The 14,700-nt window shown below is 40.7% G+C and overlaps 1 protein-coding gene across 1 annotated transcript in view; it reads left to right on the top strand.

The window, feature by feature from the left end:
• The window catches only part of PKHD1 (PKHD1 ciliary IPT domain containing fibrocystin/polyductin), a 440,427-nt gene that overhangs the window by 142,758 nt on the left and 282,969 nt on the right, over window positions 1-14,700 (top strand). Inside the window, exon 36 of the mRNA XM_090282575.1 lies at window positions 8,278-8,490. Within this exon, the coding sequence (XP_090138701.1) occupies window positions 8,278-8,490 (213 nt within the window). The remainder of the gene's footprint in view (window positions 1-8,277; window positions 8,491-14,700) is intronic.

The raw sequence follows: 14,700 nt of genomic DNA, 5'->3' as shown, positions 1-14,700 counted from the left end.
TGCCTAGAGCAATCACTTACTTTACCTAGAACAGCGCTTCTTAAAAGGTGGTTCCCATCAGGAACCGCAGCATCACCTGGGGACTTGCTAGAAATGCAAATTTGGGGCCCCACAGTAAACCTCTCTGGGAGCAGGCCCACCAATCTGTGTTTTAAGACTTTGAGGAGACTTAGATGCATGCTCAAGTTTGAGAACCCACGAGCCTAAAACAATAAAGGGAACCATATGGAACTGTTGGGACTGGAAGCCAATTAACCTGGGCCAGCTACACCTTTCCCAAAGGCTAGTTGACCCTTTGCGAAGAACAGAGGAAACTTGACTGGATGCCTTAAATAGCCCTATCCTGAGCATGGCATTTTTAGTTAGCTGTAAGTTCTCTCTCCTGCCAGGGAAGTCCAAGCTTGTGAAAATGGTTCTCCCAACTGCTATTGTTTGTGTCTCTGAGTTAGTGCTTTTATTTCAGATATGTTTTTTCCGCTACATGGTCTATTTGACTGTAGCATCAGGCTAATTAAGGAATCAGTGTGTGGCATCCATTCTGGGGAGGTGTGTGATTCTTTTCCTGCATTCTGAGAACACTTTCTGCAAAATGTTTTCTAGTTCATATTTTCTTTTTTAATCAGGCAGAGACATTACAATTAAAATACCGTTAAAGTGATTCTGGCAAGTATTGCAATAAGCATGTTTTTTAATTAAAGGAAGAACAGGGGATGCATAAGCAGCATCAGCTAAAGGGGAAAATTTTATTCAATATCTATTTTAATTGAAATGAAAAAAATAATCAGGAAAAACAGTAGCAGCAGCCGCAGCAGCAGTCTGTGCCTATGAGTGTGTGGCTCGTTCCCAGGTTGTTAAGTTTAGGTATTCTGTGCTTGATTAATTAGTAGCCAGCCCAAGAGTCCATTCCCTTTGCCCCCAGTCCTTAAAGCCTGATTTATGCCTCACATCCCCCATGAATATGTGAAGGCTCAGGCATCTATTTCCTGAGCTGCTAGTGGATAGGATTATGGAGCGTGCACTGAACTCTTGGGGGCTCTCGTTTGCCAGCCAAATTGATTTTCCGCCTCTCTGGCTAGGGACAAGCCCACCTCGAAGGCTTCCAGGCTCTGCTCCAGTGGATCAGGCACAAGTCTAATCCGGATCTTGCCAACAAAGGAAGCTGTGTGCACCCCCATCACAATGCAGGCTTCAGGCTGTGGCTACCTTCACTAAGCGCCACTCTTTTCCCCTCTTCCTCACTTCCTTTTGACACTCCCCTCCATGCAGTACCATGCAGTGGGTACAGCAGGGTATCCCAGCCATGCTCAGACCGCTCAGCCATCCCTCTGGTTCAGGCAGAGGAGGGTCCATCCATCCTGAATGGATGGTCTTCTAGAATTCTCCAGCAAAAGGAACTTCCACAGGCTCTGCTCTCCAGTTGACTATTTAATGACTGGGAAGGTCACCAGATGCAAGCTGTTAAACTTTTTAGGAAATTCTTTAAGGTTGACACAAAAAGCTGAAAGAAGCTTAATCAATATAGTTAAGTAAATTGGATAATTTACATCTAAAAACATAGGTGCTTCAAGCTTTGAGCAAAGAAAATATCTAGTTTGGGATATAGATTGATCTAATGGGGGCTCAGGTCCCTCCCTGGGTCTTGCCTTCATTGACTTTTGGCTTTCCTTTGCTTAAAACTCTTACTGGGTTCATTTTGTCACCTGGCATCGTGTCCTGGTGAAGCACACTCTTGCTCTGCATCCCTTCTCCCCTAAGCCTCCTAAAATTGACATTAAGGGTTTGTCACCTTCATTTCTCAGCTTCACAGTTCTTGAAGTTCTTCCTGCAGCCTTTTTCTGTAAAACTTTCCACTTTCCTAATTCTCCCAATTCTTTGAATCATGCTTAAGAATCTTGCTACTTCTTTTCCTTATTCTAGTCTTTAAGTATTAATATTTGACAATGTGTTCCCTTATCTCTATTCTGTTCTCACTCTATATGTTCTCCAAGGAAGATCTCATTCACTTCTATAACTTCAACTCCTATTTAACAAGGATTTAGTGAGCACTTACCAGTTCCCCATATGCCAGGCACTGTTCCAGGCACAGGGGCCAGGGCTGTGAACAAAACAGACCAACATTTTAGCTCTCATGGAGTTTATTTCTATAAGGAAAATAGTCAAGTAAGCAAATTATATATATATATATATTTATTTTATTTTATTTTATTTTTTTTGTTAGATTTGCTGGGCAGCGAATGAAGAAATATACAGCAGGAAAGGTGGAGAAGTAGTTTGGTGGTGCTTGGGGGGATTTGCACACATTGATGGTGGGCAGCAAGAAGGCCAGGGCAGCAGGAGGATGTGAGCCAGGGGAGAGTATAGAAAGAGTGGGCTGGAGAGGACCAGCCTGGTGGGGCTGAGTAGGCTTTGACTCTGAGTTGGTGGGAGTCATGGGAAATTTTGAGCAAAGTGATGACATGATAAGATTTACACAAAATAAAAATCACACTGGGTATTGATTTAAAAGCAGACACTGAGGTTGGGGCAAGGACAAAAGCAGGGAGCTGAGCTAGGAGGCTGTACTAATTAATACTCAAGGGATGAGATGAGAGTGACTCAGACCCCAGAAACAGACGTGGTAGTGGTGGGATGTGGTTGGATCAGGGGGATAATTTGAAGTAAGAAGGCACAAATTTCTTGGAAGATTGGTTGTAGAGTCAAAGGGAGTGAAAGTTGACTCTAGAGTTTTCAAACTGAGCACCTGGAAGAATGGAGTTGCCATTTATGGAGATGGTAAGTGCTGTGAGCACACCCGTGTGGCAAGCAGAGGAGTTCATGTTTTGGATCTGCTAAGATGAGAAGCCTACAAGACATCTAAGCAGAGATGTTGAGTAGGCAGATGGGTATCTGAGTCTCAATCTGAGGCCATAGGTGGGCTTTGGGGATACAAACTTGGGAGTCAGCAGCAATGAGCATATGATGGTATTTAAAACCTTAAGACAAGATCAGACCACCAAGGCTGTGTTCACTGAAGCAGAAAATAGCCAAGGGACTGAGTCATGGGGAACTCCAAGTGTTGGTAATTGGGATAATCAAGAAGAATCAGGTAAAGGAAGCTGGGAGGGGAGGCTTGGGAGGTAGGAGGAAAACCTGGAGGGCACAATTCTAGGCAAGTGAGGGGAAGGAGTTTCAAGAAAGAAGGTGTGACCAAATATGTCCAATGCTGCTGCCACAAGGAATGGTGAGGACTGAGTATCAAGCTTGGGGTTCAGCAATGTGTTTGCAGTTTTGGTGGAGTGGTCAGCCAAGGCCCAAACTGCGAAGGTGCCAAGAGAATGGAGGGAAAAATTGAAACTAGAAAGTATAGCCATTTCTTTTGAAGAATCTTAATGTATGGTAAAATATTTATACTCTACATTTTTCTCTAAGGGAGAAAAATAGCTAAAACTGTGTATTTGTTTTTCTTGAAAAAAAAGCATTTTTTTTTTTTTTTTTTTTTTTTTGTGGTTATTACAGAGGATGGCTAATTGTAGGGTTAGCCAAAAGCAGGTTTTGATGTATGTTGCAAACATTAGCTAGCTGCTAAAAGTCTCCTTTACTTCCCTTTCAAAGAAATAAAAGAGATCTTTAATGGAAAGAAGTGATTACATATAAAAACTAGTGTTCATTTATTTATTTTAGAGGGGAAGTAACAATAATGATGGTTGATTGATTTTTATAAAATTACCCAAGGTCACTTGTGGGACATACTCAGCTTTCATGAACAATCATAACAAGCAGTTTAAGGGTCACAGCCAAAGGCTGATTTCAGCCCTGCTCCTTATTTCAGCTTTCAGAAATGGGGTCGAGTTCTCTAAAGTGGAGATATAAAGTCCTCCCACTACCCTCCTGTCCTCAAGTAACTACCCTTTAAAGTGGCCCACTGTGTATTTGTTTTAAGCTAATGAAATGTGAGGATGAAACACTTGGGGCCTTGGTGCAGAGCGACATTAAATATAAACTTTACATTCTTTCACACCCAAAAGCTTCCACTTTGAATATCACTTATAATTATTTTAATAAAAAATAGCTGAATTCCCTATGAAACTCTCTTCTTAATGTACCTCGATTTCTCTATACTTGCCACTGATAAAGTGAGAAGGAAAATTTTTTTTTAGCACAGAATAATTATCATATTATTAATTAGTCCTGTTTATAGCACTGTTGCCAACACAAATCATTCATTTTCTTTGGGCTAAGCTTTTCTCCCTTCATTAGCATCATTCTTAATTCCTGTGACATTTTAAAATTTCTATCAATTTGTTTCAGTGTATTTAATGTTTTACTTGATGGTACAAGGGATAAAGCCCAGGTTTATATATTTACCCACTAATCCTTGTAATCTGTCTCAAATCCTTTCTGGAATGAGGCAAGGTATATCTACATTAACAAAATTAAAATAAATCATATATAAACAAGCCATAGGCAAATTTACTTAGGTTAACACATGTTTTTCCTTAAGTGAAACTATGATAACAAACCTAATTATTAAATGGGCTACCTGGGAGGGTTTGTGGCAGTAGATAGGATATGAGTTTTATCTGCTAGGTGGTCATGGGTTCTAAAGCTTCCTCTGCCTGCTCTGGATTGAGAGGGGACTTATAGTCTCTTCTTGCAGCCCTCTCTCTGCTTTATGAAATGTGGAGGATGATAGTGACCTCATAGTCTTATTTTGAAGGTCATTTCTGACAACATATGCAAAGATTTTAACACATGATAGGTGCTTAATCAATGTTAGCTCCCTTGTTTTCCCTGTGGTCTTATTTGAATTCCTGACTGTGTATGTAGTATCTTTTTCAATCAAAATTCAAGGTTCACTAAGGCATAAGTGAGGTAAGAAAACATGAGTTCCATGTCTCTATTAGTATCAAATCACACCTGACTGCATTCTTAAAAATGTAGACGTCAGATGCTCCAGAGCTCGCAGAAGCCTCAATGGATACGTGATTTTACTCTGCACTTCACCAAAGAGACAAAGGACCATCCTCAGGCACTGAGTAGGACAGATTTGGGAACTGAGTAATCTGAGGCCCAGCAATTTTATCGGGCACACTGAGGGTCATTCAGAGGCCAATAGCAGAGTCAGGACAGGAACCTTGATTCCATACCCTGCTTCTACCACTTGCTCATCAAGTTCAGTTCAGATTTCCTGACTGTTTATAATGGTGGAGTCCCACCATGCAAATCCTTGATTTACCAGTTGAAGACAATTAGTTGGGACATTAATCAAATGTGGCTGTGAGTGAAAAAAAAAAGATAAACATAGGAATATGACCTATAGCACAGGTCATATTTTTTCCCTTTTGCTCACAGCAGATTCATTATTATTGTATTTCTAATGATTATTCTTGTCATTGTAATGACAATGGGAAGGAAAATTAAAGTCAAAATTCCCAGTTAGTCCTTTGAAAGTCTGGGAAGCAGGGTGGTACTATTCTAGCGTTAAGCCCGCAGGTCGTCCGAGGATAGTTCCTTGCATCTTGGATAGTTTACCTTAGGGTATGCTGTACATACCATATTTGAAAAGGAAAGTCAGGATTACCAGCAGGGAGATGTTGGAGGGATGTGGTCTATTAGTGCTAGTGTGATGGAGCAACTGTGGAAATAGAGCAGTAACAGCAATAACGGGGGAAGAAAAGATCAATGTGATGATAGCAGTAGACTCCACTGCATTATCTAACTGGGTCAGAGCCAAGACTAGGGACCTACATGCATAATTTCAAGAAATCTCACTATAATTCTCTGAAGGAAGAACTCTAACCATACACATTTGGCAGGCAGAGAAACTGGATACCTACCTGGGGTGTGTTGTTCTAAATTGTGGCTGGAAGGAAAGGGCACTTTAAGAGGTTGAGTCCAAGTGAACATCCTGTGCCTGTTACTACTGATGGAGTGTGGCATGAAGACCAGCAGTGTTGGCAAACAGGGCCAAGGAAAGCTGAAGATGAATGTTAGACAGAAAATTGGGGAAGAAGGGGCCTCTACATCTGACTATTGGGTCAAATGTCTGTTGATCACTATCTCTGCACCCATAGGGATAAACATTAGAGAGGAAATGACTGAAGGTATTTTAGTATTACTGTTTTTCTCCCTCTCATTCCTCCAGCACACATCTGGGAAGCAACAACAATCTAACTCAGTCATTCGGCACACTGGATATAGAACTAAAGATAGCAAATGGAGAGTGTCCTGAACTGCCCCTCACCAGGACACTCCTTGTTATAGTAGAATCTACCTTTTGAGAGGTTTCTGATACTTGGCCCTCCCCACATCCTTGGCCTATCTTTAGAACATTAAGGCAATGTATGGACTTATAAATTACATAAACGTAATAACATCCTTTCTGGGAAAATGGGAGTGAGTGTGTGTGTTTCAGTTTGTGTTTGTCAATACAGAAATAAATTTGGATACTTAAACCAGATTTTCTAAAAGTGATATAACCCTTTATTAATTAACTCAACAATTATATATTAAGTGTTAATTACCTGTCAGTCACTGTTCTAGACATTAAGAATATAGATGTGAACAAAGCAGGTAGGTGCTCTTGTGGACATGCATTTTAATGGGGGAAGGGCAGACAATAAACATGTAAATATATATGCCTAATATTAAGTGTTATGAAGAAAAATCTATTTGGGTCAGCGCCTAGTGCATGCTATTTTATATAGAGTGGAGAGAAAGGCCTCAGTGAGAAGTTAACATTTGAATAGAAACAAAGGGGAGTGAGGCACTTGAATATTTGCAGAAGAACATTCCAGATGCAGGAAGAACATATGCATAGGCCCTGACCTGTTTGAGAACTAACAAGCAGGCCAGTGTATTTGGAGCAGATGAATGAAAAAGTGAGCTTTAGAAGGTGAAGTCATAAGGGGCTTTTTGTAGTCCAATATAATGACTTTGACTTATTCTGAGTGAGATGGGAAGTTACTGTGGGATTTAGAAAAGAGGAGCCTGGTTTTTGCAATATGAAGCCACAACTCTGACCACTTTGTTAGAGGATATAAGAGTCTAGTCCAGTGCTTTTGCAAACTGCTTACAGGAGGGAAATAGATTTAATAGCTCATTCAGGTTAAAGTGTTTGTTTATATGGGATGCTTTAATTATTTTAGCATATTGAGAAAATTCTGCTTAAAATACAAATATTCTAAATATTTTAAAATAAAAGTATTAAAATAATGAAAACATGTTTTAATATCTTAACTATTCTCATATAAAATGATTTTATTACAAAGTAATATTCCTATGTCACAGAAAATTTGGATATTGGAGCAAAATAGTATCTGTGTCAGTTAAAATTATTTGATTGTAAAAAACAGAAACCAACTTAAAAAAAAGATATCATATGACTTCACTTATATGTGAAATCTAAAAAGCAAAACTAACAATAAAAATAAAACAGAAAGAAGCTCATGGATACCAAAAACACTGATGGTTGCCAGAGGGGAAGGAGGTGGGATGGGAAAGGTGAAGGGAACAAAAATAAATAAATAGATAAATGAAGGAAATTTATTGAGAAGGTATTGAGTAACTTACAGAATTGATGTAAGTATGGAAAATCAGGTGTAGAAGTAATAGCATCTGGAACATTTTGGAGGGCTTGGCAGGTGGGGGGCTCAGAAATAGGAGCTCTTCTCCGGCTCATTAAGGTACCACAGCTAGAATTACTGTGATCTAAACATTTCCAGCCTTCTTCCCTTTTGCTCCAAATTTCTTTTCAAAGTTTGGGTACATAACTCAGGCTATGGTAGGATAAAACGCTGTCACTGACAAGCCCCCCTAAACTCTTTTCAGTGGAGCAGGGCAATTCCTTCAGGAAATTAGTCTGTTATAAGAAGTACAATGGAAGTTGGTCAGCGAAAATGCTGTGCATGTTATGATGGTACCCCCAATGACACTTCCTTTTACAATTTTTATAGTTATAATTTTGGCATGTTTTCTTCTATTCATATTTCTTGTTCATTTGTTTCCCAGGTTTTTAAACCTTAATTTCATTATGACTTTCTCATGACTTATTTAACCAGTTCTAAATTGCTGGACATTTAAATCATTGTCATTAAAAATAATATGAGTGAAACCTAAGCTGGGTTGGTAATATAGTACTTTTTCATCTGGGTGTTTGATATACTTTATTGTGCTTCTATAAGAGATGGCAAGATAAAAAAAAGAAGCCTGAATTCCAGCAGAAGTATACAAAGAAAGAGGATTTCATTAGACATTGGATCTATCCAAAGGACTGACAATCTTCTCTTTGGCCATTAGGAGGCAAGCTGATTTTCATGGATCCAGGAACCATTGAGCTCAGGGCGCACTCCATCCTCATTTCTGATGGGGGAGAGCTCCGGATCGGATCCGAGGACAAGCCCTATCGAGGCAAAGCTGAGATCACACTGTATGGGAGTTCCCACTCAACCCCTTTTTTCCCATATGGTGTCAAGTTCCTGGCTGTGAGAAATGGAACTCTCTCTCTGCATGGTGAGTGGGGCAACTGACCAGAGAGCTGGGTCTAGTCAATGTGTGGGCAGTGGGGAAAGCTGTCAAATGGATGAGGTGACAAAGTTAGAGTGTGGGTGCTATTTCCTTAGAGAAGAAATATTAATTATAATATTAATATTAATATAGTGGCAGTGTCCACTATAGTTCTCAATTATTTATTCCCCTTCCTGTAAGAGGATTATATACCTCTTCCCACTGCCAGGTGGCTTTCAGTGCCTTCCTGTGCATGGAGCACACTTCCCTGTGCCACTGAGAGTGGATTTGCTCCGATCGATAGCATGTGAGCAGAAATGATGTACTGCAATGGCTAAGTAGAAGTTTTAAGAGCCGTTGCAATGCTTTGGCCATTTTCCCCTTTTCTCTCTGTTTGAGAATAGCCTGATCCCAGATAAGGCATCTCCTTCAGCTTGGGACCCTGAATAATGACAACCAGGGCACAGTGGCAGCAGGCCTACTGCTCTCATGTATGTGAGGAATAAAGCTTTATTGTCATAAACCGCTGAGATTTGTATTTGTAATTGCAGCATAAGGTAGCGAAAGCCAACTGATACAATACTTAGCATATACTGACGACTGTCTACAATGATGGCATCACAAACCAAACAGAGACAACTGCATTTTGTTATTGTGGCTGTGAACAGGGTTCAGGTAGAGGTCATCTTAGATTTCTGGTTCAGATGGGTTGTGCTATTTGTGGATTTCTGGGGGTAAACAAGGATTAGGCCATAGTATGTTTCTGCTTCTATTTTATTTGCCTTCTGATCATCTAATCCCACTTTGAAAAAAAATGAACATTTTTATTTTCCTTGAGATTCAGGAAATTACTAACTGTGCCAGGAAAATTCTTAATATCAACCTGATAATGTATATACAAAATGATGAGCTTTGAATATCTTTCAGTAGATACTATATGCTTTGGATTACATAGCCTGAGCCAAAGGTAGATAAAAAATATGGTCTCCAGATAGTAGTCAGTCTCTGGGAAACATGATCTTGTTTACATTGTATTTCTATACTGGCACAACCAAATAAAACCCCACTACCTGACACAGAATAATAATTTTAGACAAGGGCATTTAACTATGCTGGAGAGTCTGCCACGCTGCCCTGTCAGGGCACTATTACAATACAAAGTGAACCTCAATCATTGTCTACTAAAAAGAACTCTTTGCCTCTTTTCACTTCCTTTGAGAGGAAGCAAAATCTTTTTGTTAATTATTTATTAAGTGTTGACTGTGGACCAGCCGGAGTGCGAGGCACTGGGGATAAATTTTATCAGCTTTGAAAAGCCCATAGCTCTCTGGATAGAAATTCAAAATGCCTACAATATTTTTATGTTGTACTTCTAAGGAGGACTTTTTTCCTCTTATCTTTATCAGCAAGCACTTACATTAATCTTGTGACCCAGGATCCATGAGGGTCTCCTATTCATTCACATATCAACCCCAGCATTTAAATGTTTGCTTTAGTCCAACAGCTCCTTAGCTACCCACCCAATGTTTTGCTGTTTGCCCCTGAAATAACACAGCTGGAGAAGAAGAGGGTGCAGATTAATGTTTCTACCAGCCCACAGGCCATCTGAAGGACCCTGAATCTCAACAGGGATCTTCTGGTTTGAGAGCCACTGTCGTCCATGACACAGCTGACAAAACTCTTGCTAGAAATGGAAATTCAAATGAAGAAGGGTGAAAACTCTCCTTATTCTTTTATTCTGCTTTTTTCACTCCAACTCTTCTCATTTTCACATGCTATTAGGCAGGGTCAGTGGAAGAGTTCACAAATATATCTTTTTGCACCTGTATTTTAAAGGTACCCCGTGTTCTTAAGCCTTTGTGTTTAAACAGGTACCAAGTCAAGGAAATTCTGAGTGTCATTGCTTATAATCAATAGGAGGCAATTAAAGCAAAGTGCATGCTTTTAATATGTTTTGAGAATTCTGAAAGTTAAAAAAAATGTTGCTACTTTAGCCCTGTGATGTTGCTAGGTATCGAGAGTACAAACACCTCTTCTTCCTCTGCTCCCCTCTTTCCATCTTCATTTCTGCTCTTCTACTTTTCCCAAGCCCCTCCCTTCCCCCTCCTTTTTCGCCTCCTCCTCTCCTTCCCTGTATTCCCAGGGTTAGGTTGTCATTGACAACTATTTTCCCCAAAGTCCTACCAATGTAAGAGTGAGGGGTTCTCTCCGGAACCACAGGGCTTGCATACTGAACACGGGAGAAATCAAGCTGTTTTCCTCTCTGACGTGATGCTGCTGCATCTCACTCACTTGAAATGTGATGTGGAAAAGAGCTTACCACTGGGTGAGAGGGACTCTGTTCCCAGTCTCTGTCAGAGAATCCAGTCACAGCCAGGGGGCTCATCAGTCCTGTCCCTTTGCCTCCCTCCCTCACCACCTGAGGTCTCAACAGATTTCCCCTCTGGCATGGCGGTACGTCGTGGTTAAAATCATTACATAATTTTGCTGGCCTTCTCCCAGGGCTGAAGGTGGGTTTGGTGACACTGGGGCTTTAGATAAAAACTAATTTTCTTTTGCTGTCAAGTATGCAAAACAGTGAGCAAGTTGATTCACTGCTTTGCACCCAGAAGGTCCCTAATGACCCAGCATTCAGTTCACTCCCCTTCCAGGCTGTAGTGAGGATATTCATCAACTTTAGTGCACAGAAGACTCTTCTCAAGGAGGTTTTCACAATGCAGATTTCCAGGTCTTACCCCCAGATCCTGACTCGGTGGGCTGGAGTTGGACCCAGGAATGTGCATTCCAATGGGACCCTCAGGTGATTTGATTCGAGTAGCCCACTGACTACACTTGGGGAAATGCTGTTTTTGGTGGTTAATAATTTTGAAATAAAAAATCAGTGTAGGTCTGCTGGTTATCAGCTATGACCTTGAGCAAATTAATTTCTATAAAACCAGGAAAACACAATCTTCACCTCATAGACTTATTGCTTGTGGACTGCTCCAAAGTAACGCTCAAGCAGTGTTAGTTATGGCTATTTTGATTATTTTTTTTTTTTCCCTTCCAAAACACTGAGTACCCAGTGCCAATGACCTCATTTTCTTTTAGTGGGAAGGGGTATCTATTTCAAAATTTGGTGTGGGGCCAATTTTGCCTAGAGATTTCTCTCCTGTTAATTCTTGTCTGCCTCTTTTCAAAGCAAGAGAGAGATTTTAGCTTTGGAAATCGCAAGAGAGTCACATTCCCAGGCATCTTCTGTTCTGTTCCCACCACCTAGTGAACATCATTTGATTTTAATCTCTCATGGTGCAACTGCTTCCCAGCAGCAAATAACCACTATTCCTGGGTGTGGTTAAAATAAAGCCTTCTTGGAAATCATTTTCATGCTCTCAAGTTTAGCCAGAAGCAGAGCACTGCTGAGCAAATGAAGCTTTTTGCAGACATTTGATTCCTAACGTGCAACAGTAAGAGGACTGACTGACAGGTACCAATTTAACTCCAGCTCAGGTCATAGAGAATCACACAAATGGGTCTGTGGGTGAGTATCACAGCTTTCCCCACCTTCTCCCTCCCATCTCATTCTTCATTGCTGCTGCTTGTAACCCTTCTGCTCAGGCTGATTTTTATCATAGATTAAAATCTCTAACCAAACAGGCTTTGCTGTTCAGCTGTCATGAGAAAAGATGGAGTTGAAAGCACATTTCATGTTTTTCTTTTAATGCAGGAAAATGCATGTGCATGCATGTGCACACATGTGTATGAACACATATCCACATGCAGCACTGTCTTTCTCTTTCTCTGGGTTTGGGAGTGGATTGGGGCAGGGCATGTTCTGAATCTTTTGTGGAGTTCAGATGGCTCATTAAGTTCTATCAGCTACTCACTTGGATACTTAATATGACTGAAGGGTCACGGGATCCCTCCAGAGGGGCAGTCTGGGGTCTGGGTAGTTGTAGTCAATAAGGAAATTTCAGTCTTGCCTTTTATTTTCCCCACTCCGTCTGCCAATCCAGGTTCCCCACCTCAAACCGAGTGCCAATCACACGTCACTTTTCAAGGGGGTCGCTGTCAGCCTGGGCAGCTTGAATTTTTGACAATGTAATTATGGCCCTTGCTTCCACAGTGGGAGTCTGAACAGGATGGCGGGGCTTTTATTGATTGTTCAGCAGGGAAATTTATCAATGTCTCTCAAATTCGTTTCTAGTTCCTCCCTGAGAAATTTGGTTGACAGTTTCTTAGGAGAAAAAGCAGTTTTATGGCCTTGAATGGACTTCTGTCTTTGTCCTTTTTAAGAAATTTACAAGATACAGGCATTAAATACAAATGGAAGTTTCTGAGAAAAGCTAGTATGTGGGGGGATGATTGAGAAAAACAGTAGTGCAATTATGAGCATGAGAATTTGGTAGGGATAAAAAAGAAAATATAGTCTGAAGAAACAAGTTTAAGTATGGTTTATTTTCCTTTTAAAAGTACCAAATACCTGTATTCATATTTCATGCTTTTAAAAATTACTGCACGTGGGCACTGTTATTGTAGTTGCCAACAGGTTCCAAGCCGCCTTGAAGCACGGTATCATGTGCAAGGCGAAGACATGCATTCAGGAGGGTTTTCCCAGTCAGTGATTTCCATGCTGTGCTCCCCCAAATCCAGAGGTTTCTGGGGGAGCTTCAGGGTGTCCACAAACAATGGAGTATCTGGGAGTCAAGCAATCAAGGTTTAAATTGCTCAAGTGATCACTTTTTTGGTTTTATCCCTATTCTACATTTGCATTCAACATAATATTGCAGAAAATAGTTTCACTGCTAAAATAGTGATTAAGAGCAACTCTGCTAGCTCATCCTCTTTACCTGCAGTGTGGAGATCTTTTGGAGTTCAGGGCCCCTCTTTGTGTGATTCCTTATTTCCCCAAGAGTGATGGGGTTTAAGGACATTTCCTATTGTCTGCTCTTTGATGTGGGATGAAAATTTCCAGAGCCTATTTTCATCTTAAAAAGCACCTCTATATCAGATCCTGTCTCTTTTACATCCAGAATATCTCCTCTTGCTCCTGTTCTTTACCCATTTCTTCTAGACCATAGGTCTTTCTTTCCTTCTGTTTCTTATTCCTTTGGGTTGAAACATAAACCAAAGCTCTGGCATAGCATTTTTATAGGTGGCTTTACTATTCTAAAATTGTTTGGTGTTAAGGGATGGAAACTCCATGCAAATAAACGTAGACAAAACCCAAGATTTATGAGCTCTTGATAAAACTACAAAGTAGGCAAGAAGGCAGCTGGCCTCGAGCATGGCCATCTCTAGGGATCCAAATGCCATCAGGGCTCCCTTTCTTACTTCTGGGTCTCCCTGCATGTATTGGCTTCACTGGCTCCTACTCCTTACTGGCTTGTTCTGTATGCCACTGCATTTTCTGGTTTCACGTAGCCTTTGGTTTTCCACCACCAACAAACAGAGCTCTCTATTCTATAATTAGTTCCTAAAGTAATCGGGGAATGCTTCACAAGTCTAGTTTGCTTTACCTCTGATATGGTGCCAGGGAGATAGGGCACTGTGATTGTCCCAGCTCAAGTCACTTCACCAACTCGCAAGGCTAGGGTCACAGGGCCATGTGAGAAGAAGCAGCTCTGCCTTGACCAGGGAGGCCAGGGTGGAGGTGTAGTGTGCTTGTGTATTTGTATTTTTGTGAGTATTTGTTTTTGGGAGCTATTTATTTAAAAAAAGAAAAGGATGGTAGCCATCCCATGGAGTGCTGGTGGGCAGACAATACATAGCTGTTCTCTAAGATAAATAAACTCAGTTCTTTGACTTCTAGTTTAGTCTCTGAGATCCCAGGGTGACCGAAGCCCAAAGACAGGAATATTCAAATACACTGGTACAATATTTAGTGTTGTATAGACTCAATGTGTAAAATTGAAACCATTTGTCATTTAGGCTACATGTAAACTGAATAAAACAGGTGGGAGAAATCAGGCAAAAACCCAACAAACCAACAAGCAAAAGCCTGTGAAGGTCCTAGCATGGAGCTCAGAATGTAGAAGGGTCCCATCAAACAGTAGAAGAGGTAAATATATACAGGGTTGAAAGCTTCTGCTCTCTGTGGATGTCCTCTCCCAATGTTATCCCAAATTTAAAATCTATTCTGATTCTCTAGTATATGCTATGATTTTACCTCTTCCTTTTTAGGGATCTTGGATTTCCTCAATACTGAAGAGGTTCTTTACCCTCCCCTAGCATTTT

The sequence above is a fragment of the Furipterus horrens genome, unplaced genomic scaffold (assembly GCF_987537825.1).
Source record: "Furipterus horrens unplaced genomic scaffold, mFurHor1.1.pri manual_scaffold_6, whole genome shotgun sequence".
Lineage (NCBI taxonomy): Eukaryota > Metazoa > Chordata > Mammalia > Chiroptera > Furipteridae > Furipterus > Furipterus horrens.
Note: the sequence above shows the minus strand (reverse complement) of the source record. Positions and strands in the feature narration are given on the sequence as shown.